The sequence below is a fragment of the Agelaius tricolor genome, unplaced genomic scaffold (assembly GCF_023055355.1).
Source record: "Agelaius tricolor isolate 1412-34295 unplaced genomic scaffold, bAgeTri1.0.p SCAF_2, whole genome shotgun sequence".
NCBI lineage: Eukaryota > Metazoa > Chordata > Aves > Passeriformes > Icteridae > Agelaius > Agelaius tricolor.
In genome coordinates this window covers 87,206,026-87,231,164 of record NW_027269262.1, presented here as the reverse complement: position 1 = coordinate 87,231,164, position 25,139 = coordinate 87,206,026, and the positions used below count along the sequence as shown (strand labels likewise).

General features: G+C 36.8%; 1 protein-coding gene across 2 annotated transcripts in view; it reads left to right on the top strand.

The window, feature by feature from the left end:
- The window catches only part of ADCY8 (adenylate cyclase 8), a 117,100-nt gene that overhangs the window by 29,734 nt on the left and 62,227 nt on the right, over positions 1-25,139 (top strand). For both annotated transcript variants that reach the window (XM_071421807.1, XM_071421805.1), the window contains exons 2-4: positions 1,369-1,518; positions 19,346-19,476; positions 21,923-22,034. In XM_071421807.1, the coding sequence (XP_071277908.1) occupies positions 1,369-1,518; positions 19,346-19,476; positions 21,923-22,034 (393 nt within the window). The remainder of the gene's footprint in view (positions 1-1,368; positions 1,519-19,345; positions 19,477-21,922; positions 22,035-25,139) is intronic.

Sequence of the window (25,139 nt, the reverse complement as noted above, 5' to 3'; positions counted from 1 at the left end):
TATAGTAGAACAATATTCCAGATTCAGAAATACGGGAATATAAAAAGGTGAAGTTTTTCCCAGATGCTTTTGGTCTGATATCAGATCTCACTTTCAAACCCACATGACTGTGGAGAATGAGACCTGCAGATCTGAGTCAAAGCATCACAATGAGATCAGGGAGGCCTCTAATAGGACAAACAACACTTGAATTTTAGGAAAACTGATTATTAGAGGACAGTAAGAAAATACAATGTCTATCCCAAAATGTTCTACAATCACAGATTGCTGGAGTGTTCAAGACTGTTGACAAAGCATCACATTTTCCACCACCAGAGAGAATATCTTGAACAATGAACACTTGATGTGCCTTGCTGAGGTGATTCTGGTGTTGTTATGATCCTGTATGTATCACCCATAGCTATCAAAGCCTTTGAAATCTCAACTAATTACAAGGATGAGATATTGGATAAAGGTACTGAGGCTGTAGAAGGACAAAGGTACTGAGGCTGCAGAAATTTTTCCTCTCTCTGCTGCAGTCAAATGCTGCCAGTTTCTTACTCACTTTCCCAACCAATCCTCACTACAATGGTGTTGATGTGCCCTTCCTTACAAACATGCAGAGCACAAAGAAAGGTCAATGACAGATAAGTAATCCCCTGAAATTTACACTGCCCAAGGATCCACTCCCATTTGGCTCTCTTGAGTTCATATGGAAAAGGAAGAAGCTGTGACGCAGCTTCTACAAGGAAAACCAGTTCAGCTCTTGCGTAGACTTCAGCAAAGAAAAAGTCTGTGTACACAGGCACTGGCTGTGCAAGAATCTGCTTATCCTTTCAGCTTCCTCTGTTGAATGGTTCAGAATTCAGATTGTGTAAATTTGTGCTCCAGCATCAGCTGAAAATGAATGTATTTTATTTGGTTGATAATAATACAATAAATATTGTCACTGATATTAATAATACAATAACGATTATCACTGATATTAATTCATAGCTAACTGATATTCTTTGTTTTCCTTATTATGGCTTGCTTCCCAAACTAAAGTCATGGAGCAAATCTCAAAGTTTCTCTTGCAGAAGAGGCAGTGCAAAAACAAATTGTTAATTACATTTGTAATCAGTCCTGGCTAGAGCTCTGTGAGTCAATTTTTGGAAACATAATATGTGGTTCAACCAGAGTTTAATGCCCCCAAATACTGCATATCTCATCCTCAAGGCAGAGACAATTTACAAAGTTGATGTCCCTACTTAAGATCCGAGACATTCTTTTATGCAAACTTTCCTAACTGCTATTTTTGCAGCCTACAAAGCTGCCTTTATCTTTTTCATTTTTTTGAACAGATATTTTTGCTTCTGCTGTCTAATGAAGGTTTGTTGTTCATTGCAGATTGCAGCTCAGGCAGTGTTATTTATGTGTATGAACACTGCAGGAATCTTCATTAGCTACCTATCAGACAGAGCACAGCGCCAAGCCTTCCTGGAGACCCGGAGATGCGTGGAAGCCAGGCTGAGACTAGAGACAGAAAACCAGCGACAGGTATGGTCACCAGGAAAAACATTCCTGGTTTTCTATTAACTGGTGTTGATAGTTGGACAAGACCAGGCTTTTGTAGCCTTATTGGCTCCAGTGTGATAGCACCTGATTTGTGCAGGTTAAGTGAGTTTTATGCTGTTGCTGTGCTGGTGTGAATCGAGTTGATGTGGCATCTAAAAGATTTCCCCAGGAAACAGGATGAATAGAGTGGCTGCTCATCATCCTTTCCCACAGAAGAGGCCATCAAATGAAAGAGCACCTGGCAGGTGTTTAAAAATTCTTCTTTACGCAAGAGGGGTTAAGCTGGGGAACTTCATGTTTCAGAGTGTTGTAGATATTAAAAATTGCATTAGCCAAATGAAAGATACTCCAGAACTATCTGGATGCAATCCTGTGCCATGGGCTCTGGGATTGCTCTTCCTGAGCAGAGAGGCTAGACCAGATGACACACTGTGGTCCCTTCCAATCCAACTACTTCTGTGAATCTTTCAAAACTAAGCAAGTTCATGGAAGTGAAGTCCATCTAGGCAGAGAAAATACTAAAGCATCCCTTCAGGCTCATAGATGGTTTTTTTCAGCTGCAGCAAAGTATCACTGTTCTGTTTCTCTGCTCTTAAACTCTTCTTGAAAAATCAACCTTTGGCCACTGTGTGCAATAGCAAACTGGGTCAGGTGCACTTTTGATCTGAACTGGTATGGTTGATCTTAGGTAATCATCTTTTGTGATCCAAAATAAGTATTGAAGAAAAAGAAGTCTGCTGCTTATTATTTTGCACCAAGGGAGCAGCACCCATATCACATATGTTGCATTGCTGTGTCCTTCTAAGATGAATTTAGCCTTTCATTTTGCCCTGCTGTATAAATATGTATATGGCTTCTTAAATTTATTTAATTTGCCCCCTGAAAGTCATGCTCTTATACAGAGTTCTAGGAAGATGTCCCATTCTGGACTTTAATGACTCAGAACACATGACTGTGTTGAGTAATGCCAGGTATCTCTGCCAGAACATCTCTGCAGCCATTGCTAACTGAAAAGACTTTGAGGGATATTATCTGGGATGCTCTGTTCTTTTTTTGACTGCAGGATCATATTTTCATGCCTTTTGTGGATTTTGGGGTATTTGGGTTTTTTTCCTGTTCCTTCTTGCCTTATTTTTCATAAACCATCAGTTTTTAAGCTTTACTTTGACCATAGTTTTCTAGAGTTCATTGTAAAAAACTTTGTATCACTAACGAAATGGTTCCTTGTTCCATATTATTCTGAGGTTTTCCCATTAGAATTATTTTATCCTCTCATGTAAAATGAAGGTAGTAAAAAGAAAAATATTTTGAGAAATCCAATTTTGCTGAACTTTTATTATCTACTAGGAAAATGAAAACAGAGTTTCCATTTGGGTGGGCAGATTTTCTTTTTTTTTGAGAAGGGGGAAGTAGTGGTTGGATCAGAAATATTTGTTTTTGTTAAGTCAGGTTGAACTGCGAATTTTGTCTTGGCCCTGTGCTTTGCAAGGTTTCAGGGCTGTGTTGTTCCCTGAGGGCAGAACTTCCTGGAGTGTTACCTCAATGCAGCTGAGATTCACCTATAACCAAACAAAGTGATGTGTCACAGGCATCACATGACTGCAAATGCATAAGGGGAAGTGTCCTTGGGCCAAGGAAAATGCCCACAGGAGAAAAATACAGACAAAAGGACACCAAATTAATGATCTCTTCTGAAACTTAATTTATAATAAACTAGCTCAAATTTTTTAAATATTAAGTTACTATATAAAAAGAAAACATTTTGAAATATTTCTGATTCATTTTCTTGCAACTTTGTAAATTTGTTATTATGGATGCCACTATATATGAAAATATTTAATAAACATTTCAGCTTTTCATTTGTATTTGGAACAGCAACATTAAACAAATATTCCAATACTGGAACATCTTGAGGAGTTGAGAGACTGTTTCCCTCAGCATTCTATTTTTCCATTTGTTTCTGGAGTAGCATCTCATTTAAGCAATTTTTAAACCTTTCTGTTTTAAGAAGACGGACAAAGTCACATCTTAGGTGACCATTTTTTGTAGCAGCTTGCTCATGCTCACTTAGTATGTAGGCAGTAATTAAGTGACTGCTAGCACTTTTCTCTCTTGAGGAAAAATATTGCATGACAAATGGTATCTGTACTTCAGATTTATGTAAAAAAACCTATTTCCTGTTAATGCACATTAACTTTTAAAAAGTAAGGATTAAAGTTTACTAAATTATTTCCATTACTTTAATTTCCTTTGAAGGGGGGAAAAAGGTGGAAAAAGAGTGTGCAGGGTGATAGTTGTGATGTGTCTTCTAAAAATTTCTAGAAATATTGTTGATGAACAATAATTTGCAGGGAAAATTGAGGAGTAATTATTTGTGTAATTCTTCCAGGAATTCCAAGTTTATTCTGCTTAATTTTATTTTCCTTTCACTTGCCATAAACTGTTTAAAATAAAGGGTACTTACAGCAAGGAGAATGTTTTGCTGCTTTCAGTGGTGGTCCTGCTACTTTTTATAGTAGTGGATGACTTAATTTAAATCTCTTGAAGCTTCTTTTGTCTTCACACATCTTCTGCTTCTTCAACTGAAAGCAATAGAAAATTTAAATTTATTGACATGTTGTATGTATGGCATGTCATGTGAAGTGGGACAGCTCGCCAGAAAGATCCTGTAAGGTCTGTTTTTTTTGTTTTTTTCTTTACTTTTTAAATTATAAAACCAGTAAAATTAAAGTAAGAACAAAACAACATAAGTTTTAAACTACAACAAGGAGTGGTATGGTTGTCCATAAACAATTACAGAACAAGGCTCCAATTTTATGTAATCATTGAAGTTATAGAAATGATTCAGATATACTTCTATTCATTATTGTGTATTGTTAAAACCAAGAAATTAGGTTTCTGCTCTCCCAAAATGACCCTTCCACTTTCTTAATATCCCTTGGATTCATAATCTCTAATCTTCTGTCGTTCTAATAATGATAAATGCTACTGCTCACATTATGCATTATTGTGCAATGCCTGAAAGAACCAGTCATGGAAAGTCACTCAATTGTGAGACAAACATTTTATAATCTGTTTTAGAGAAAAGTAAGAGGTGCCACTAGAAATGTGGAGGTTTACAAGGAAACAATAATAGTGACAAGGAAGGATCTCTCATTGTCAGAGGTTTTTAAGGATCCTCTAATGAATATATGTAGATTTTCTGGAATACAAATATAAACTTTTTACTGTATCAGCTTCTGCTGCTGGTGAAAAACAAGAGATTTTCTGTATTTCCAGATACATTTCATGTATATGAGCTGATTTTTTTTTCAGTGAAAGCAGCTTCATTTATTCACTTGCAACCATTGCATTAGGAGTGATGAAAATAGGAGGTGAAATCACCAAAATCCCACTAGGGATGAATAAACATTTTTGTTGTTCTTCAACTTACTCTAACCTGAAATTTGGATGTTATGTGTTTCCCAGATGCCATTACCTTCCAGCAGTGTCTCCCTTTGTGGGTTTTCAGGGTTCAATAATTCCTTGAGCTATTTCATTTTTTCTGTGAAGTTTTCGGTTTGACAGTCACAGCCATTGTGTTGTTCAGAAATGTCTGGGCCTATGGCCTCTGTAAATCTGAATTAGCTCCATTGGCTCATTTTCCACTGAAAATAGCTTCAGGTGCAAGTTCAGCTTTTACACCAATTGCAGTTCATTCAGTGACTGTACAGGAAGGAGGAGAATGCAGTGCAGACCTGGGTGATGCAAAAGACTTTATGGAATTTGGCTGATCCAGAACAACCTGACACCAGTTTTGAAGTGACTCAGTTTCCAGTGTTTATTTCCAAAGGTCTACATACAATAAAGCTCCTATATCTTTTTTCATTCTTCCTCCCCCATCCCCATTTACTCTCCACAAGACTTGTAGACAAAATTTTCTGAAGTGTTTCAGAAAGTCAGGATTTTCAGTTGTATTTTCAGATCGTCAAGGATCTGATTTTCTATTGTTACCCTTTGTTTTTAAACACCTGGGGTAGTTAGAAGTACATATTAGCATTTTCAATTGCAATGAATTTCCTAACTCTAATTACTCTATTATGAAAATGAGCAGCAGTGTGGCTACAAAGGAGAATTACTCCAGCAGTCATTGCTAATGATGTTTATGCACTTACCTGTATGGTATTATCTGTGTGACACCATTTGGAAATCCCAGCACCTTGTAAAACTGAGGGAACATCTGTGTCTAATTATTTCCTAATTTTCATTAACAAATCAAAATTTTTGTGAAAATCTAAAACATTTCAGAGCTTGACATAGTTAAAGGAGTTGATGAGTACCAGAAAGACTTTATCATCAAAAGATGAAAGTATCAGGGAAGCAAGCTGCAGGAGGCAGCACAGACAAATGTGTGGTAAAAACAGCCTCTGTTTAGCCATTATTGATAAAATAATGAATTTAAATATTTTCTAATGAATTGTGGTTAGCAGCATGTTCTTAAGGGATGTATTTATACCAAGCAGCCAAATATGGCCACCAAAAATGTCCTCTGATTTCATTTTCAAAACATTGCAATTATGAATATAAAAAAACATGAGGCTCTCAGTTTTCACAAATCCATTTTATTCCAACAATATCATAACTTGCTACCACCTGTTTGAAATTTTGATTTAATACTTTTATTTGATATCAAAAATGTTGACAACCAGTGCTATACTTTGTTAGTGAACACTTCAAAGACACTGTCTTTGTTTTTGCTTGATTTTGTTGCAAGTACACAGCAGGTAATTCTGCTTTCATCATATCTGGGCAATGAAAATAGATAGTCTAACTCACTTTCTTAATTAGCAACTGAAAACCTTTCAAAACCAATGACTATATAATTTTCCTCATTGTGAAAATGCTGTGAAATTTCCTTAATGAAGAGCAGAAACCTGCACTAAATTTCTTTTTCATTTCTATTTCTCAGGATAAAAAATCCCCAAGTTTTAAATGAATGACATATTAAGTCCAGACACATATTGAAATGATGACTTTATGTAGAATTGCTTTCAATATATATCAGATGTCCTGACCTGCTCTTTCTCCAGTCTTTACTTGAAATTTGCATAATATTTTAAACCCTGAAATACTGCAATTTAATTATAAAGAGTCTCTCAGATAACTTTGTCATGCTGACTTTTTGTGCACCCCACATATGTATGTCAAGTTATACATATCTGAAAACAATTATTGTGTAGTGAAATCAGGAATATTGTTGTGCAATAAAAATTGTGCAGGAATATTTGACTAACTGAAGCTGCAAATGAAGCCTTAAAAGGAATATACAAGGAAAATCACAAAAGTTAAATAGCTAAAGTTATTATAGCTACAAGACTATAAAAATCAGTCCAGCCTTTACCCCTTCTCTTGTTATAAGATCACAACATTGCAGGACAGCAATTCACAGCAAAGGCATTTAGTAGTAATTAGAAATTTCTCTGGTGTCATGACCACACATCAACTCCCTACCCAAGACTGCTCTAGACCAAAGACACTAATGAAGCCTGGACAAAGCAATAGAAAAACAGGGATGGGAGGCTGCTTTCAAGCTAAGGAAATTTGTTAAACTGTATCTTACTAACATGAATAACCTGGGATTTGGACTAATGATCAGAAAACCCAATATATATCCTCTCTGAAACATTTTGTTTGCATTATTTCTAGTAGATTTAGAGTACCTAATAACATTTGATATAGAAGTTGTTTGAGATCAGAGGGGAAAACAGTCCATATATGTTTGACTTTTGCATTCATCCTCAGGAGAGGTTCTCATTCTTGTTCTCAGAGTAGCAGGTTTTACCTCTTGCACAGAGCTCTCCAGCAAGGCTGCTCAGCTCTTGCTGTGTTAAACTATTGGGAGGGTGTGAACTTAAATCAGAAACAAATCCTCCAGGTTCTAAGTCTTGACAAGCCAAATGGAGAAAATTATTCTAATTTTAGCACTACATTTGTGTTGTTTCAGTGCAGATAGTTCAAGAAGTTACTAAAGCCACAACACATTAGTCTTTTTAGTTGTATTGTTTAAATCCCTTTCCAAGACAGCCCTCAGCAAGCACGCCCATTTCTCTGCAGAAACAATTTCTGATTCCATGGGGAGAAGGTCCTCTTATGTGAAAATAAAGGTCCTTCTTAACATCTTCCTTAATTCTTATGGAAATGTTCTTGGGCATCTAACACACTGGCAGAGGAAATGGAGCTGAAGGCTGGAGGCAGGAGGGAAGGTGGGGAGCATGCACTGCCTGCTCCCAGTCTTCAAGGAGTATTCAGGCCAGAGGACCCAGGCTGGTATCAAAGCTTATCCACTGGGCTTCCAGGGATGCTTCCCATCAAGGTGGGACAAAGATGGGTGTCTGCAAATTTTAATTATGGGTTGAGTCAGATCAGTGGGGAGAAAGAAGAAAAACTTTTCTACATTAAATGGTGTAATGAGAAGAGTCCCCTAAGAGAGTGCCCTACAGACAATTCCTCCCTGCAAGTCCTGCCACTGGCTTACTGAGCACCAGCATTCCAGGTAAGCTGTTTCTCATAGGGGATTCCACAAATCCAATTAAAGCTCATTTGGAAAGTCAAAACAGTTTGGATAATGTTTCATTTGATTGGCATAAAGGATGAGCTCAGCACCTGAAAGGACCATTTGTCCAGGTGAGAAGAGGATAGTTTTGTTTTCTAGGTATGATGGCACATTCTGTCTTTCTAGTATGGGTATCAGAGCCAGAAAATAAGAAGACAGCCCTTAGTCTTCAGAAAATCTGCTGTTGGCATATTTAGTCTCTTCTGCCTGAGATCTTTGGAAAAACTGTAATCCTGGCTTAATCTCTTTTTCCATTAAAAAACCTGTTCTCTCTGACCATTTGTTTCCTTCTACCTCTACTTCCTGAGGATTTTTTTCACACTTTCCCCTGCAAGAATCTCTGTTTCCCATAGCTTTAAGAAGCTCTCTGCAGATTGATGAACTCTAGTTTGTTTTTCGGCTTTCATTTTTTAATTTTTTAAAGCAGCTTACATGGTATGTAGGTTTTATCAAGCTCTCACAAAGCTAGAATTTAATCAACTGTCAGTACTTTGCAACCTCTAAAATAAAAGCAGATTGGACTGGGATTGGAAAGGACACTTTAAGAGGGTTAAGCACTATGAAGTCTTGTGTGTGTATATATATACATATGGATGTACATATATGTAGATATATGTGTGTGTGTATTTGTGTATATATGGTGGTGGTGAGAATATTAAAATCTCTGTGAATTGGTATGAGGATAAAGTTCAGATTTAGTTTAAAAAATAAAAGAATAATCTTAATTTTAGAGAGCACATGGTCTTTATAAAAATAGCTTAATGTGCTTCATATTTTAAAATTATGATCACAATAACTGAGCCTTTTTTTAAAGGGCAAACAATAAACTAACAATTAAAAAAACCCCAAAAAACTGCGTAAACTTCTGGTTAAATACTACATTTTAGGCTTTTTTTTCCTCTTGATAGAAACCAATTTGTTAACTGTGAGATTCTAAGTAAAGCTTCACATTTGTCCAGACCTTTTTTCATCTTAGTACTTTTCTCTAAAGAACCATGGTTGCCACTGAAATTTTTTCTTCATGTTGTTCCATCAGCACTTAGATGATCAAGCTCTAAGTATAACATACTGGTTAATCCAAAAAATAAAGGAATATGAAATGTTTATATTGGTCTTCATAACCATTTCCATATTCTGATTTAGTAGGTGACCTGTTTTCTAAATCAAATAAAAGACTTTTCTTCCTTATTGTTGGGGGAAAGAAATATTTACATGAATTTATGATCCTGTGGATACCAGGATTTATAGTTACTACACCTTCTCTCAAAACCCCCCATTACTGAACCCATTTGCAGTAGAAATCCAAAGACTGTAAAGTCAGAGTTTATATGTAGTGCCTTCACGTTCACTGCTGGTGTTTGTTTCTTGTCATCAAATCCTAACTTCCACATTTTTCTGTCAAGTAGAAATCTAAGGTAAAATCAAGACAAAAATTATCTGCTTCCTTCTCTCCCATTCCTTGCAAATCCAGATTTGTCACATGGGATCAAACAGAATAATGAGATTTATAGTCAATAACAGAGAGATAGGAGTCAGACCCCGAAGTGCAATTCATATAGGGGAGAAATCCCAGTATCAGATCTTCAGGCATGGGAGCTTTCCTTGGAAGAATTTAGTGAGAAGGAAACCTCCTTCCTAGTAGATGGATTTTGGATTCACTGAGGATAAAACTCCTGTGAGGTACTTTGATCTCCAAACCAGGTTGTTCAAATGTTGTGCTGGTCAATAGTGAATAAAACTGACAGGATTTTGGTGGCCTGTGTCTCCTGTGCTCTCAGCTCTTTGCTAAAGAGAGGTGTCTAAAAAGAAAAAAAGCTTTTTTCAGAGCTGCCACCAACTAGTGACCCTTGCTGATGCATCAGGGAAGTGGACAGAGATGGAATGAGTAAGGGGAATGAAATAGTTTCAGCTTCCTATAGTAATGAGACTTCTACCAGCTGGGCTGTCACACATTCGTCTTGGCTTAATAAAGAACTCCAAGCTCCAAATTCTTCAAGTTAGTGCCTCTGCTCTGAGTTTCTCATTCAGGATCAGAACCTTTAATGTACTAAGAAACTTCCCTTAGTGCCCTAAAAGGACTGTAGGAAGACTCTAAAATTAATGTCCTTACAAGATGCTTAATTAATAGAGGGACTCTGTAGTCCAGGTAATGGTTTTAAATCATATTACCATAAGCAGTACCACGCAGTACCACTTCCAAGATAAACAGAGATAAGTTACTGATGCCATTACTGAGGTAATTTAAGGTAAAATAGAATATTTGGATTAACATTTTTAAATAGGCTAATGGTTTTTCATATTGATGCCATTTGGGTTTTGCCTTTTTCTTTTATATGTTCTCTGTATTCTTCACACATATATTTGTAACTCTGTCACCTATTGTATAAGTAGCTAGTTTTCCCAGTACTTTTCCATGAGCAGAAAGACAAAACAAATTCCAGATCTCCAAGCCCCAGGAGGTAGAAGGTTCTGTGCTCTCTTGGATCTTCCTGGGAACCAAGGCCAAGAACAACTTGTCGAGATCCATTCTCATGGACAAAGTACAGCCAGTGCTGAAGGGGGGGCTCCAGAGAAGGGGTTTGACCTGGGGGGGAATGGCATCACCCTTTGTCCTCCTAATTGATGCTTTTTATCAATTATGCTAATTTCCTAAAACCTATAAATGTGTACTTATCCCTGTAGGAGAGGGCTTTTGTGAACATCTTTCCATAATTGTCCCTGAAGGCCTTCATTAAAGATCCCCTTTTATATTACCTCCTTACTAAAATTGTCTCTAGTTTCATTGCCAGGTTGGGCAAAGGGTAACAATATCACCGGTATTCAACTTCCCATCTACAAGCCTATTCCAAGGGGTTTGATTTTCAGGAGGTGACTATTTCTCCCACCTACTGAAAGGAAGTTTTATCCTGCTTGTTCTGTTTAGTACTGGAGTCTTGTCATCCTATGACAAGGTGCATCCCTTGTTTTGACCAGAAAATATGACCTTGTGGCTCTTATTCATCTTGGTGTCTGCAGTGATTTAGTCATAGAAAGCTGAACAATAAAAGGCACAAAAGCCTTCTTTCTGATATTTTCTGTGCCATTAGCTGCCATGAGTACTCCTCACAGATGTGTATTTTACTGAATTTGTCTAGAGATTTTCAAAACAGCTCAAAAAAAGGAACAAAATGGAAAAAGAGACATCTAAATCAATAGGAAAAAAAAACAGTACAGAAGAATTTAATGAAGATTTAATAGCAGATAAGTCAAAGCTGTTCCAGAGAAACACAGCACAATAAGCATTAAAGTCAGATGGTGCCATTCTGATATTTTAGAACAAATTTGAATTGTAGGAGCTGTTTTGTGATCATTTTCTATCCCAATAAAACAAGGAAAGCTTAATATTATGTTATTATGAAATCAGTGTTGTGTCTGCCTCTCTCCTGCTCTTTAGCTCTGACTCTGGCCTTCCTTGCAAACTAACTGAAATTTATGGAAGCCAATACACCAGAAGATAGTACAAAGCTTTTTGTCATAATATGGGTCTTATTTCCATATAAATATTTTTCTTCTGAATATTTGTCTTCTCCACTATTGTTTAATAAAGAATAAATTTAAAAAATCATCATGATATTTGGAAGAAACAACATTAAGAATATAAAATATAACTTTCCATTATTAGATGAGTCTAATGGGTTACTGTGGAGCTGGAGAGTATCACTTGTTCAGCTCAGGGATTCCCAGCAATAAGTAGGACATTGACCTGTTGGAGAAAATCTAGAGGAGAGTCATGAAGATGATCAGAGAGCTGGGGCACTTCTCCTATGAAGACAGGAAGAGAAATTAGAAATTTTTCAGTCTGGGGAAAAGAAGCCCACAGGGAAAACTTATAGAACATCCCAGTGCCTAAAAGGGCTACAAGAGAGATGGAGAAGGACTTTAGACCAGGGCATGTAGTGGTAGGACAAGGGAATGGCTTCATACTGAAAGAGAGTAGGTTGATATTGCTATTAGGAAGAAATCCTTGACTGTGAGGGTGGTGAGACACAGGAACAGGTTGCCCAGGGAAGTTGTGTCTGCCCCTTGACTGGAAGCTGAATGGAACTTTGAGCAACTTGATCTAGAGGAAGGTTCTCCTGCCCATGGCCAGGTGGTAACTGACTGATCCTGAACAGCCCTTCCAACCCAACCCACTGCATGATTCTATGAAAAATGTTCATGTCTACAAGGTAGGGCAGTAATACAAATTGTTTTGTAACTCCTGCTTTTCACCACTCATCTTTCTAACATGTCTGGGTTTCACAGTGAAATGTAAATCTAACATGCTCTTCATTCAGGAGATAAAAAAATCATATGTAAGGGTTCAGAGGACCTGGAATTGTTAACAATTGTATGTATTCAATACAGACACTTAATTTGAGAACACTTAACCTGAGACCTGTAGATCCTACTGCCTAAGCTAAAAGATAAACAAAGCACTATCAGGAGATTGTTTCATGATGTGCTCCCACCCACTCTTGTGCAAGATAGTGGTGTTCATGTGGCCTTGTGACAATTTGGTTCATTATACCTGTGCCATAGTGTAATTACTGCCTGCAGTTAGCAGTTAGCTTCATGATCAATTGTATTGCTTCTAAAAATGTTTTGAAGTATTTTTGTAAATATTTTGAAGAGGAATAATTATTTTTTATTAAATATACCTGCACCAGCAATAACAAGTATAATGCAAAAAAAAAAAAAGAAAAAAAAAGACAGGGAGTCTTATTCTACCAATTACCAGTATGTTACAGGATGAGATAAATATTTATGAAGCAAAAATTATGCTGGAAAGGCATAAAAACCCAAACTGGCAGCCCTGGAGGCATTCTTCTACATCTTAGAAACTGCAGGGTAAGCAGGCACTAAGATTGTGATCTCCTCACACAGCCAACTGGATAATAAAAAACACCTCCTTTTACACATGGCAGTAGACTGTTAGTCATCACACCCTGCCAAGATTTTGTAATGTGGCTTCAGGTGTTGAATTATCAAACCATTCCCCACCCAGCCAAAACAAAGGAGCAGCAGGACTTGCAGTTCCTCCCTTCAGCATGTGCTGTGTATATTGTTTTATGCTGATTTGGACAACAGCAGAGGAAACAATTGAATAACATCTTCCTACAAGAATTGTGTGGAAAAAGCTTTTTTCCTACTTTCATTGCCACAAACTTTGCAACATGTCTCATTAGGCACTTTCATGAAGTGTTCACTTTCATTCACTCTCATAAATACTGGATTATCAGTTTGATTGAGATTCTAGATACGTTTCATAGACAAAAGCTAAACAAAAGGAGACTCCAAGACCTTCTGTGTGACCTGGCCTTGTTTGTTCTTTGAAAACAGCTAAATGGAACATACAGCCAAGGATGGGATAATTTGGGATATTAGTTACTGGAATTAAAATAAAACTAAGTTGATATTGCTCATATCAAACATTGCAGAAGTAGTAAAAGCTAAAAGGCAGCCTCATAACCCCACAAGTCTGAATGAATTAGGTACTGCAGTTCCTTCAGTATTTTTTAATTAACTCCTATTGTCTTGAAGAGACAGAAGAAAGAGCAGCTGCAAATAGAATGTCCATTGTGCACTTAGTAAGCACAAAGGAATTTCTCTTCAGAGCAGTTCATCATAATGAGAGGTGCTAATTTCCATTTTCTAGAGTGACATCTACAATAATTGCATCTATTCTCATCATGGTCAGATTTTCAGTACAAAACAATGCAATTTTTATTGACTTCCCTTAAATGTAATAAAAGCTCATGTGCTCCAGAAAGACTAAAACTACTGCTCTGAATGGCCCTTTTCACATCCTATTAAATTCAGTGTTTAAGACAATAAAACACCTCTGATATAAATTGTAACTGTTGTTAAAGATAAGCTTGATGGTTCTGGAAAAATTATTCTTAAAAATCAAGATGAAAAATATGAAACAGTTTCTCTAGAGCATCTATAGTTAAACACTTCTGGGCTACACCCACTCCAGTTTTACACAAGTGACTTGGGAACAGCCATCAGCAGCATGATTCCAAACCCAGACTTACTCCCACGACTTCTCTCTAGGTTCCCCCTTTTGATGGTACATGCAGAGGAAGAAGAGCAAAACCTGAATTCACCCCTCAGTCAAGAGGGGTTTTTGTGCCTTGGCAAAGCCATCCCCAGTAAAAATTATGTGGAACAAAGAAAAGACTATGCCATCTAAATGGAGCTGGTGCATGGAGCCTTTGCAGACAGCAGACCCTGCAAGGGTGATTCCCTCACATGACCTGCAGAGAAACCTCAGGGAGTTTGACCTTCCTCTTAGCAATCTCCTCCAGTTCCCAAATTGCTTGTAGATGTTTTGTTCTTGTTGGAGTTTTGGTCTCTTTGATCAGCCCAAGTGGAAAGGTCTCTGGTTTTTATTCACAAGACTGAGGTCTTGTGCACTGGTTAATTGACTCTTCTCAAAAACTGCTGCAAAGGTCATTATTTATTCATCAGGGACATGCCCCACTTCTCCATAAATGTGCCTACCAATGTTTGTGCAGTTGTGAGCACTGGTACCCCCTGATTTCAGTACAAGTGACCCAAGGGATCAGTGCATGCAGACCACAGCAAAGCTGTGAAACAGAGAATGACTATTGCAGATGCATAAAACAATAAATGGGCCTTAGAGGCAGTATAAATGTTAAATTGCAGTCTTGGGATTTTAAGTAGATGTGGGTGACTCATGAAGTTAATTTACTTATCATTGCAGGATTTGTTTCACTGCTGCTAACTTTTCCTGAAGGAGTAGATTGGGTAGGAGTCAGCTCCATATTTGTCACCTCCTAAACTAAGTGACTACACACTCTTTACATCTGTGAGCTCCTACTACCATGGACTGAGTTCTAGTCAAAACAGGCAACACAACCGAAAGGGACCCATAGTAACACCAAAGGAGTAATTTACTCAGTTGATTATCTCCCCAGATTCCTTGGATGAAAGGAAAGTTTGGGCATAACTACCTTGGAATCACAAAACTCAGGTGTTCGAATGCAGACCTGAATTCTACCATCAATTTGTTACATTTAGTGTTTTCTACTGTTTTTTTTCTTTTTCTTTACCATAGTTATTCTTCATGTTAAAGGTACTTTTTAAATTTATTTACTCTAAACTCTGACTGCTCCATCTTAAACACTGGGGTTGATTCATGTCATGAATTGTTATTAGAAGAATAGTTCACCAGCTCTTTTCTAGTATTCCTTTGTTGCTATTTTCTTTCTTCTATGTCTTTTCTCTTGAACAAATATATCTCAGCTCCTTTTCAAACCACTTCCACTGTTGCTTTGAATTGTTTCCACTTTGCCCATGCTGAACTAGTAAGCTTTCAAAAGATCTGGGTGATGGAGTTTTCTTCACCCTAGATTTCATAACATTTTATTAGGGTTTTCTCTGTAAGAAAAGGAAATTTTTCTCATGTGTTACCCTCCAGCTCTGAAAATACCTTCCAAGAGAGACTGACTAAAAAAGTGAGGAATCTTTGATCATGTAAATAGTAAAGTACAGAAGATAATAAAAAATGACATTTTTCTTTTCCCTGGGATTAGTTACTGCTTTTTTGTACATGACCTCCACACATTTGTGCTGTTCTTCTGTGCCACAGTATCTAAATCTGTGAAATAGGAGCAATAGTATTTAAGTAGCTTGAAGGGGAGTTATGTGGCAAGGATCTTTACATCAAGGAAAGAGTGACCTGACGCTCATTCTTAAATAACCGAAAATCTTTCTTAACTGTTGGATTGAAGAAAAGTGATGTGAAAGACCTCTGAAAAAGGACTTGGTCCAGAGGACACTAGAATCAGCTGTAGGAGAAGAAAGAATGGAAAGGATCCACACTAGAGCCCACCTCAGTTCCCAGCTTGGAGAAGAAGCCTGGTTCAGCATCCCCACCATCTTGTCAGTGTGGTGTGATGTAGGAGTAGCTGGGCATAGCAAGGGACAGCTGACACCCACAGAGCAAAAAAATTTCTGTCATTTGAATGCTTCAGTACCAGATAATTGATGGTAGCTGAAGTGCCTCAAAAAGTATACATAGAAACACACATACACACTTGAATGCTGTTTTTCTTGCAGTGCTCTTCCTTAGCACAACATCCACCATGCAGAGCAGTGACATGAGCTGTTCATCAACCTTCAGTTGTGATTCCAACAAAGGCTCATCACACGCTTCACTATTAATGGAGGAGGGCTGCTACAGAGGCAAAGTAATTAACCTCAGTTTTATGGGTCATTGCCAGATCTTATGTGCAGACAAGAACATTTAACTCACCTTAATGAGTAGCATGAAGGTTAAGATATCAAATGTCCTAGGCAAATTTTTCTTGGCTTAGTGAACATGTGTCAAGCCAACTATGTTTTATTTTAGATAAACTTTCTAGAGGCATTGCTCGATACTCCCTTAGGTGAATGCAAATGAGGAATGTAAGATTTTCCTTTTGGGGAAAAAAAATACATTCTCTATTTAAGCCATAAATGTATGAAGGAACTGATCTTTTTTTAAATGTTCACTTATCATAGATTTCATAAACAGTTCAATAAAAACCAGTATTTCTGTTTGCTTTCTTTCTTCATATCTCCTTAAAAAAATGGTCTTCCACTTTGCCATCCTTCATGGGTAAGCTGGGAAATAACATATTTCTTTTAACAGTGAAAAAAATTAGTATTATTCTGAATGTATCTTCACAAGAAGTCATTGGACACTTTATTCATACAACTCCCTGAAATACTGATCTGATATGTCCAGAAGTCTTTTTTATTTTTTGGTTATAGTGAGCTATATATCTTAATAGTGAAGGAATAAGAAAATCTAATTGCCTTCTATGATAGGCAGCCTAAGAACACAAAATTTTTAAAACATTTCTAGCTCCCAGCCTAACAATCAGCAGCTCTTTGCATTTACTTGTGAGTGAAGCTACCTGAGGTGTAGGTGTTCCTGTGAAACCTGGGTTTGCAGGAGCATGAAGCACCTCCTAAGGGATTAGTTTCATTCTTGCTATCACAAGCATCACATCCAGTGTTTACACATCAGAAGAATGAAGGATAGCAGAATTCCCAGGTGGAAAGGGTGGAACAAAGCCAAGACAAAGCAGATGTGCTAAAATTAGAACCACCCAGTATGAAAACAGAAAGTCTGAGCTTGGCTATTTCCCAAAATAAAGGGTGATCTTGCTGCATTATAATTCACAGCCTGCTCTATAGCAGACATCACTCACATAATTTTTTGTCTCTTCCTCACAAAAGCAGGTCTTTATTTAGCAAAAGTTTGTAGAATAGGTGGATAAATTAAATATTAGGAGATTCTCAGTTCTCTCATATTCTGTCAGCATGTTATGCAGGAAGGAGTGCCTTCTTGGACAGGGGTGTAACACTCCAGTGCTGCAGTGGTGAAACACTCCAGTGCTCCAGTGGAGCTTGTGGCAGCCTGTGTTCTCCCCTCTTAAACAAACATACAGCTCACCTCAGCTGGTGCTGCCATCTAGACAAATGGAGGTGTTTATCCACAATGTGTTCCCATCAGAGCTAAAGAGTGTTTACTAACTGCTGACTAAGACTGCTCAGAGTGAGAATTCTTCATGATCTACACTGAGAAAGTTGTAAGTTAGTAGTGATATCACTTCCTATGAAAGCTGGGAAGGGATTCCTTCATTTATTCAGATGTTTCATCTATGGCAACATTTCATCCACATGACATTGAATCCTGCTGGCATAAAAATCATTATTTTCATGATTGGTTTGCTTGTCTCTCTCATTCCACCCATCATTCCTCTTTGTTTTTTCTTGTTTTCTCTGAAAAGAATTTCACCCCTGAGAAGGGACATAACAAACAGCCTGCATACTATGAGATTATTTTATATCCTTCTGATATCAAGTTTCCTCAAAACAAATTCAACATCAGTTTCTTTGACAGAAAAAGGTGGAGGAGAGGAGAGGAGAGGAGAGGAGAGGAGAGGAGAGGAGAGGAGAGGAGAGGATAGGACTTCATTCACCTGTGTGTTCTGTAGTCTACATGTGTGCCTGAATTGGGAGTTCGTATCTGGTTAACACTAGACATATCCTAGTCCTCAAAATATTGTTTGAAATTTGGTTATAAATAGCTTACATACATGCTAGTAACATTCTCTTCTTTAGTTCAATAGAATTTCAGTATTTGCAATCCTCTAAAGCAAAAGAAAAGTGAAAAATTGTAACTTTGATTCAGAGTGATTGGGAGTGATAAATTCCAATACTGGACAAAGCTTTCTAATCTAAAAAAAAAAAAAGAGAGAGAGACACATGGCAAGAGGACACAATAACGGTATTTTAGTACAGAAAGATTATTACAGAGAAAGCAGCAATCAATAATTATCCATGCCCAATTTGAAAGGATAAAAAGAGGGTTTAATTTGCAGAGAAACAGATTTGGATTGGATACTTGCAAAAATCTGTCAAAGCTGTTAAACTGATGAGCCACTGAAGCCAGTCTAAAATCTCTCAGGGGATGATCTAGGGCTTTCATTAAAAAACTTGATTACTTTTTGAGGGCTTGCCTGGCTGTACTGAGATGTGGTTAGTTAGAGCATGGTGCTAATAACCATGAGTCCAGATTCAATCCCCATATAGGCCAGTCACTTAAGATCCTTGTGGTCCCTTCCCACTCAGAATATTTGTGAAATTCTGTGAAAATTCTGGCGTTAATTATATTATGACAGGGCTGGAAACAGGACTTCCGTGGATATATCTTCTTATACACAAATACTAGAAGTATATGTACACTAATATGCACTGATACACTGTGTTTGCATGCTAATAATAAACTAATATACATGGATATTCTACTAATATACATTAGTATATTAGTAGAAACATGTGTATATATATAAACATATGTATCAAATGTTTATTCTTCCTGAGTGTTCTTGAAACATAGACAAAACTAATTAGAAATGTTGAATATGTTCTCCAGTCCTCTTAGTTAAGAGGACCAGTTTGAATGGCTGCATGTGAGCTCATTTTATTCTTCCTTACCTAAACTGAAGGTGTCCTGGACTATGGACTCAGGCTGATAAAGTGACTTATCACAAATGGCCTGAGCTAGAATTTTTAGAGAGGAGGGCCACATCTTAAATAACCAGTTATCCAGATCCTTAAACTGGGCATTGTGAAATACCAGTTCAGACTGAGACTGGTTTCCTCTTTGTTTAGGAACGACTGGTGCTCTCTGTGTTGCCACGGTTTGTAGTCCTGGAAATGATCAATGACATGACCAATGTGGAAGATGAACATTTGCAGCACCAGTTCCATAAGATCTACATTCATCGTTATGAGAATGTCAGGTGGGTGAAGTAGCCTTTCTGTAATTTTTAAGGTCTCAGATGTTGCTAAATTACTCTTGTCTGGAAGTTTCCCTTCTGTTGCTTTATTCATTCATAAATTAGAAAATGTACCCTTGTTTAGTATTTGAGCAGAGAAGCATTTTGATGCCTTCTTCTACTCATCAGAATGGCTGGATGCCATGACAATGGCAATACCCATTTGAACTAAACACTGAATCTGGACCATTTGTGTCTTTTTTTCACTTTTTTTCACTTTTTTACCCTCAATTCACTTAAGTGGTCAGGATTGAACAGGAAGCAGACCCCTGCCTAGATGTGGACACATATTCTGCCACAAGCTGGCTCACGCCACACACTGAAAAATGAGATGGAGACTTGTAAGATGTTTTCAAAGATGGTAATCGGTTATATGGTTCCTCTGCTTTATAGCCATTTTCATTTAATCAGTCTTATTATTATTTTCTTAATCTTTATTCTTCTCTAATTTTTTTTCTTTCCTGATATGTTATCAGAAGGGTAATAATTATCCTATGAGCTGCTACTCAATGTAATTAGTCCTAATTGTACATTTACACCAGAATGATCAACTTCCACTCCATGACATTACATAATCTTGATTTTATTGTATTTCCAGTAAATCAGAATATTTTATTAAGCCAATAGCATTTTCCATAAGCCTTTCCCAAAACACAAGGGAAAATCATTGAGGGACCATCTTTGAAATCATCATTGAAGGAAGTGAAAAATAAGCATGGATATGGTGGCAGATATTTGCATGGGAAGCATGTACTTTGCCTTTCAAAGAAACCAAAACATAACTTTGTCAGGAGTTCAATAAAATATAATTTGCACTTCTACAGAAGAATAAATTGATTATCTGCTGCTTCTGTGCCCATGCAGTAGCTTGGATATGTTATTTTATTAAATCTGATTGAAAGTATCAAGGACCCTCATAAAGGTTTGAGTTGCACTAAATTAAAATGTCTTCCATTAACCTTTTTCATACTCAGAGTAAGTGTTGCTGTAGAAGAATAAAAATATGGAGAAATGGTCCTTTTGCTTTAATGGAAAAGGGTTGTAGACAGGGTGAGAAGTCTAAACATATTTTATGCCTGAAAGAGATTTGAAATTGAAATTCTGCGTGCTTTAAAATAGAGATACTGGTTGGCTTCTATACATACTGCCAGAAACTAGAAATAAGGTTTCATACACCTTATTTTGTTTCCTAAATGTTCAGTACTGAATACTACCTAAACCAATGGTATATAAATCCTTAAAAGTATCCAGGTAGAAATTTTTGGTGGTTTGAAAATTAAAAGTGTAGAAACTAGTAGTTTGAAAATCTTATTTTTATAAATTTAGTCTATTATTACTATTCATTACTCTTTGAGTAGCTTGGTACTTTACCTTTTAATTTTATTACTTCTCACTGGTAAAAGTCTTACCAAGTTTGTAAGTATCTTGTTTAAACCTCACCCAAACCTTCACCAGTCCATACATTTGAAGATGTGCTATCGGTCAACCTGATTATTACTGTATTTCTTATTGGTTACATTAGTAATTCTCAGACACTTCCAAATTGCGATCTTGTTCACCACAAGTCATCTGCTAAAGTGAAACAAAATCTTCTGCTACTCAGATTGTAAGACCAGTTATTGGTTGACTTTCAAGGGCTAACCAGGTTTATGCCAGAATGATGTGTGTCTTTTTGAACATTACTGCTTTATAAGGTAGCCAATGCTTTCTTTGGCTAATAATTACTGAGCTATTACATGCTTTGTTCTGGGCAGTATCTTGCACACCACAGACTTTGTGTCTGTTTATGTTTCTCTATATTCACATGTCGGCATTCTAGGCACAGTGAGCAGCCAAAAGGCAAGAAAAATAACTGGATGTTCAAACACAGGTTAGAAGTCTGTTTGCAAGTAGTTTGTTAATGGACATCCTACCACAATTTCAGGCACACAAGTTGATACACCTAAATTCAAAGTACAATCACACTGGGCTCCCTGTAAAGTCAGTAGAATGAAAAAAAATTATCCAATTAAAGATTCATACCTTAAAAAGAGAACACTATATTTCTAACTCAGGTACTTCTGTCACATGCCTAAAATGACACTAAATAAAACTGGCCTTAGCCTGGTGTATATCAAGACTATCACAGATTTGTCTGTACTCTTAGAATTTAAGACTTGTATGGTTTGAAAATCTAGACTAGCATGACTCCTATTTTTGGCAAAACATTTTCTCACTCTTAGTAGTATGTTTTAGTTCCTTCAATATTTATATTCTGTACTCCATTATGTACAAAAGTATAGAACAGAGGTAATGTTACTTCAAGGGTAATAAAATTATCCTTCCGCTAGTAAAATGCTAGAAAGTAACTTAAAACATTCAATAATTAAAGGAAATAGAGTGAAATATTAATATGTTTTCTTTTTTTTAGCATTCTTTTTGCAGATGTTAAAGGCTTCACCAACCTTTCCACAACTCTGTCAGCCCAGGAGCTGGTCCGAATGCTGAATGAACTCTTTGCCAGATTTGATCGACTAGCACATGTGAGTTAAACAATTGATTTCCAAAAAGACAAAATCAATTCCATGTTTGGGAGGTTTGGGAAATACCCTCTGATCAATTTGAATAATATATATCCAGATTCTCCTGAAAGGGATTTTATACAGTAATTGAGATTGGAAGATACTGACAAAATTATATGAAAAATGATGAGTTCTGATAGCATGTGAAAGCAGAGGTTGTCATCAGAAAATTAGGTTTCTGTAGTGCTGGATAGAGAATGGTATGAAGGGAGATCAGCTACCACAGTTTCTAAGGAAGCTTCATATTTTGTATTTTTGCTGGAAATTTGTTTTTTAAGACCCTAGCTTTACTTGTCTTTTCTTTTGCAAAGTGAGGAAGGTTAAAAGACGCATTCATTTAAGGTCATCTAATCAGTTCTCACAGTCATTGCAGTGGTTAGTTAATAGCAGGGTTTACAGTCTTTAGGCTGGATTCTATCTATCTCAACAATGAAATTAATTAAACACAGCAGAGGAAATTATTGCATCAAGAAAATGAATTTCTCCTTAATTAGCACTAATCAGAAAAAAAGTGAAGCACAAAAATACAAGCGGAACATGCTCAGTTTTGCTAGCTTGTGTATTTTATTTTTTTCATTTCTCTTTGGTCAAAATGTAATTTAATATGGATATCTTTAGTGTCAATATCTGAGCTGACTAATAATTCTTCTAAGTGGAGGCAATGAAGTACATTTCATGGAGTTTATCTTATAATTTATCCAGCCAAATGTATGTACATACTATGGGAAAATGCTAATCACACTGAATATCATAGACCATGCTATCTATTTACTGTAATGGAAACCTAAAATGGCTTGGCCTGATGTAGAGATTTGCATCCCTCACTGGCTTTTATACATTTCTAAATTAGGGTGATGGGGTATTTGTACACATATTGCATGGTATCAGAGTAAGATCCTTGTGGTTTTCTCTCATCTTACACATTAAGGTCAAGAAAAGCAAGTCTTCCATAGTTATTGAAATTTCTTTTGATTCAGCTATTTTTACCTCAAATAGCAGTGTGTTTTCTCTTGTACAGAGTGATGCCATAACCTATTGCCTGGGCAGTGGCAAATTAGTAAATGCAACCCAAAACATCTGCTTTGCAAACAAAAACCCCTTGTCAGCTCTGGTCTACACTGTAAAGCCAGGTGAAAGAATTACCTCGGTCTTGTCTTTTAGAAAGCTTAGAGGAGTAATGTCTGCTTTTGTATGGCTTGACAAAAATAGCTTTTTTAATTGAAGAAACATATTTTACACCAAATAGAATGTATGTATGTCACAGAAATATTTTAGGATGACTATGTATAAAAAATTCTTTATTGCCTTGCTTCACATTTCAATTTTGGCTAGCATTCATGATCATTAACCATATTTTGTAACCATTCTATAAGCTATATTTAACCAATAGTGATTTTGTATGGAATGACTATATTCAGTAAAGGAGTTGGGAACAAAGAAGGCATTTACATTTAAAAGTCTAATCCAGTGAATCCTCCTCCACTTGCCACTTAACCCTGAAGTCAACTTCCTGCTTGTTTTGTTTTTGTTTTTTCGTTTTTGTTTTATGGGAACTGAAAATTTTGCTTCTTTTAATGCCTAGACATTTTCCCCTCTCTGTGGCTTGTCACACATCTCCACTTAAAACTTCTAGAAACCTTTCTGTTGCAATTTATAGTTCTAAATTCATAAATCTTAATGGAGAACACTGAATATGCCACACAATAATAGGTATCCCATAAGTGTAGGGGAGTTTATTTTAAAGAAATGGTATTAAATATATCAGTCTGTTTTACATAGCCAAGAATTTCTTATCTAGAAATCTCTGATTTGGGATGAAAGAACATCTGTGTCTGCAAAACATCATTATCAGGATGATCACCTCTCAAGTGAATGTCCCAGTCACTAAATTCAAGACTCTAGGCTCCTTGATGCATTTCCTTTCCTAGTCTGGGAATTTACTTCTCTTTTTAACACATTATTAGACTAAGCCAATGGTGTAGAACAATCCTCTGAAAGGTGGAAGGCACAGGGAAGGACCACTGCAGAAATTGAACAGATTTTGCCTGCAAAGATTAAAGTTATATGATCATGAAAAATTAAAATTTAGTAAAAAGAAAGTCATTTTAATTATGTTCCTTATTTGTGAGTTCTGTGACCTGGATGTCATGATACCTGTGTGATGCCCTGACAATAGAGATGTCTAATACAGAGGAACCTCTCTTGCTTCCTTAGAAAGGGTTTGGTGTTTCTGTCCAATTCAGGGAGACAAATTCTCCCTCTGCACTTTGCAGGAAACCAAGACTCCACACTGAACTCTTATGGAGGGGAGGAGCTGCATAAAATAAAAGGGTTTCAATCGTATCTTGAACTTCACCTTTTCCTCTGGAAAATTTTGGAAATGGACACTGAGTGTCCCTGAATTTTAAGGACTTGTGAATTACATAGATCTATCAACCTACATATCTGATATTGCATAAAGCTTTCACACCTGGTAAAAGAGGTGTATCTTTTGGAAAAATTCCTGGTCTTCAGCTGAATGCACCGCTAGATGATCTTGCTTTAATACTGGTCCATCTTGGTAGTATATTGGAGTGCCTTAACACTCTCACTGTTTTATTCTGTATAGGTTTTTTCTCCTTTGATTTTTTACTGACTTTGAATTACATCCATTGATTCTTGCTATGGCAAATCATTCCCAGACAAAAGGACCATCTTGTAGCCACTGACTTCCTCTGGGAATGCATCTGGATGCTTTGATCAAAGGGCTTCTTGGGTTTCCTTTTGATAAAAGAAACAGACCAAACTCACAGCAAGGTTTTTACTCTGTGAGATTTATTCCTTCAAATAGTTTTAGGGGCTACTTTTCTGGAACACCTCCTGTTTTTGAGAATCCCTTTTAAAGCACTGAAAACAGTGTTCCTGGACTAACCTCCATAAGTGTGAAGGCAGATCATCACAATTCCTTCTAATCTCTCTTTCCTCAATCACTATCCAAATGCCATGTTTCTGAACATACAGTGAGAACACTATCATACTGAAAAATATTATTTTTGTGTTTTCTGGTCTTGCTGTCACACTGTGACC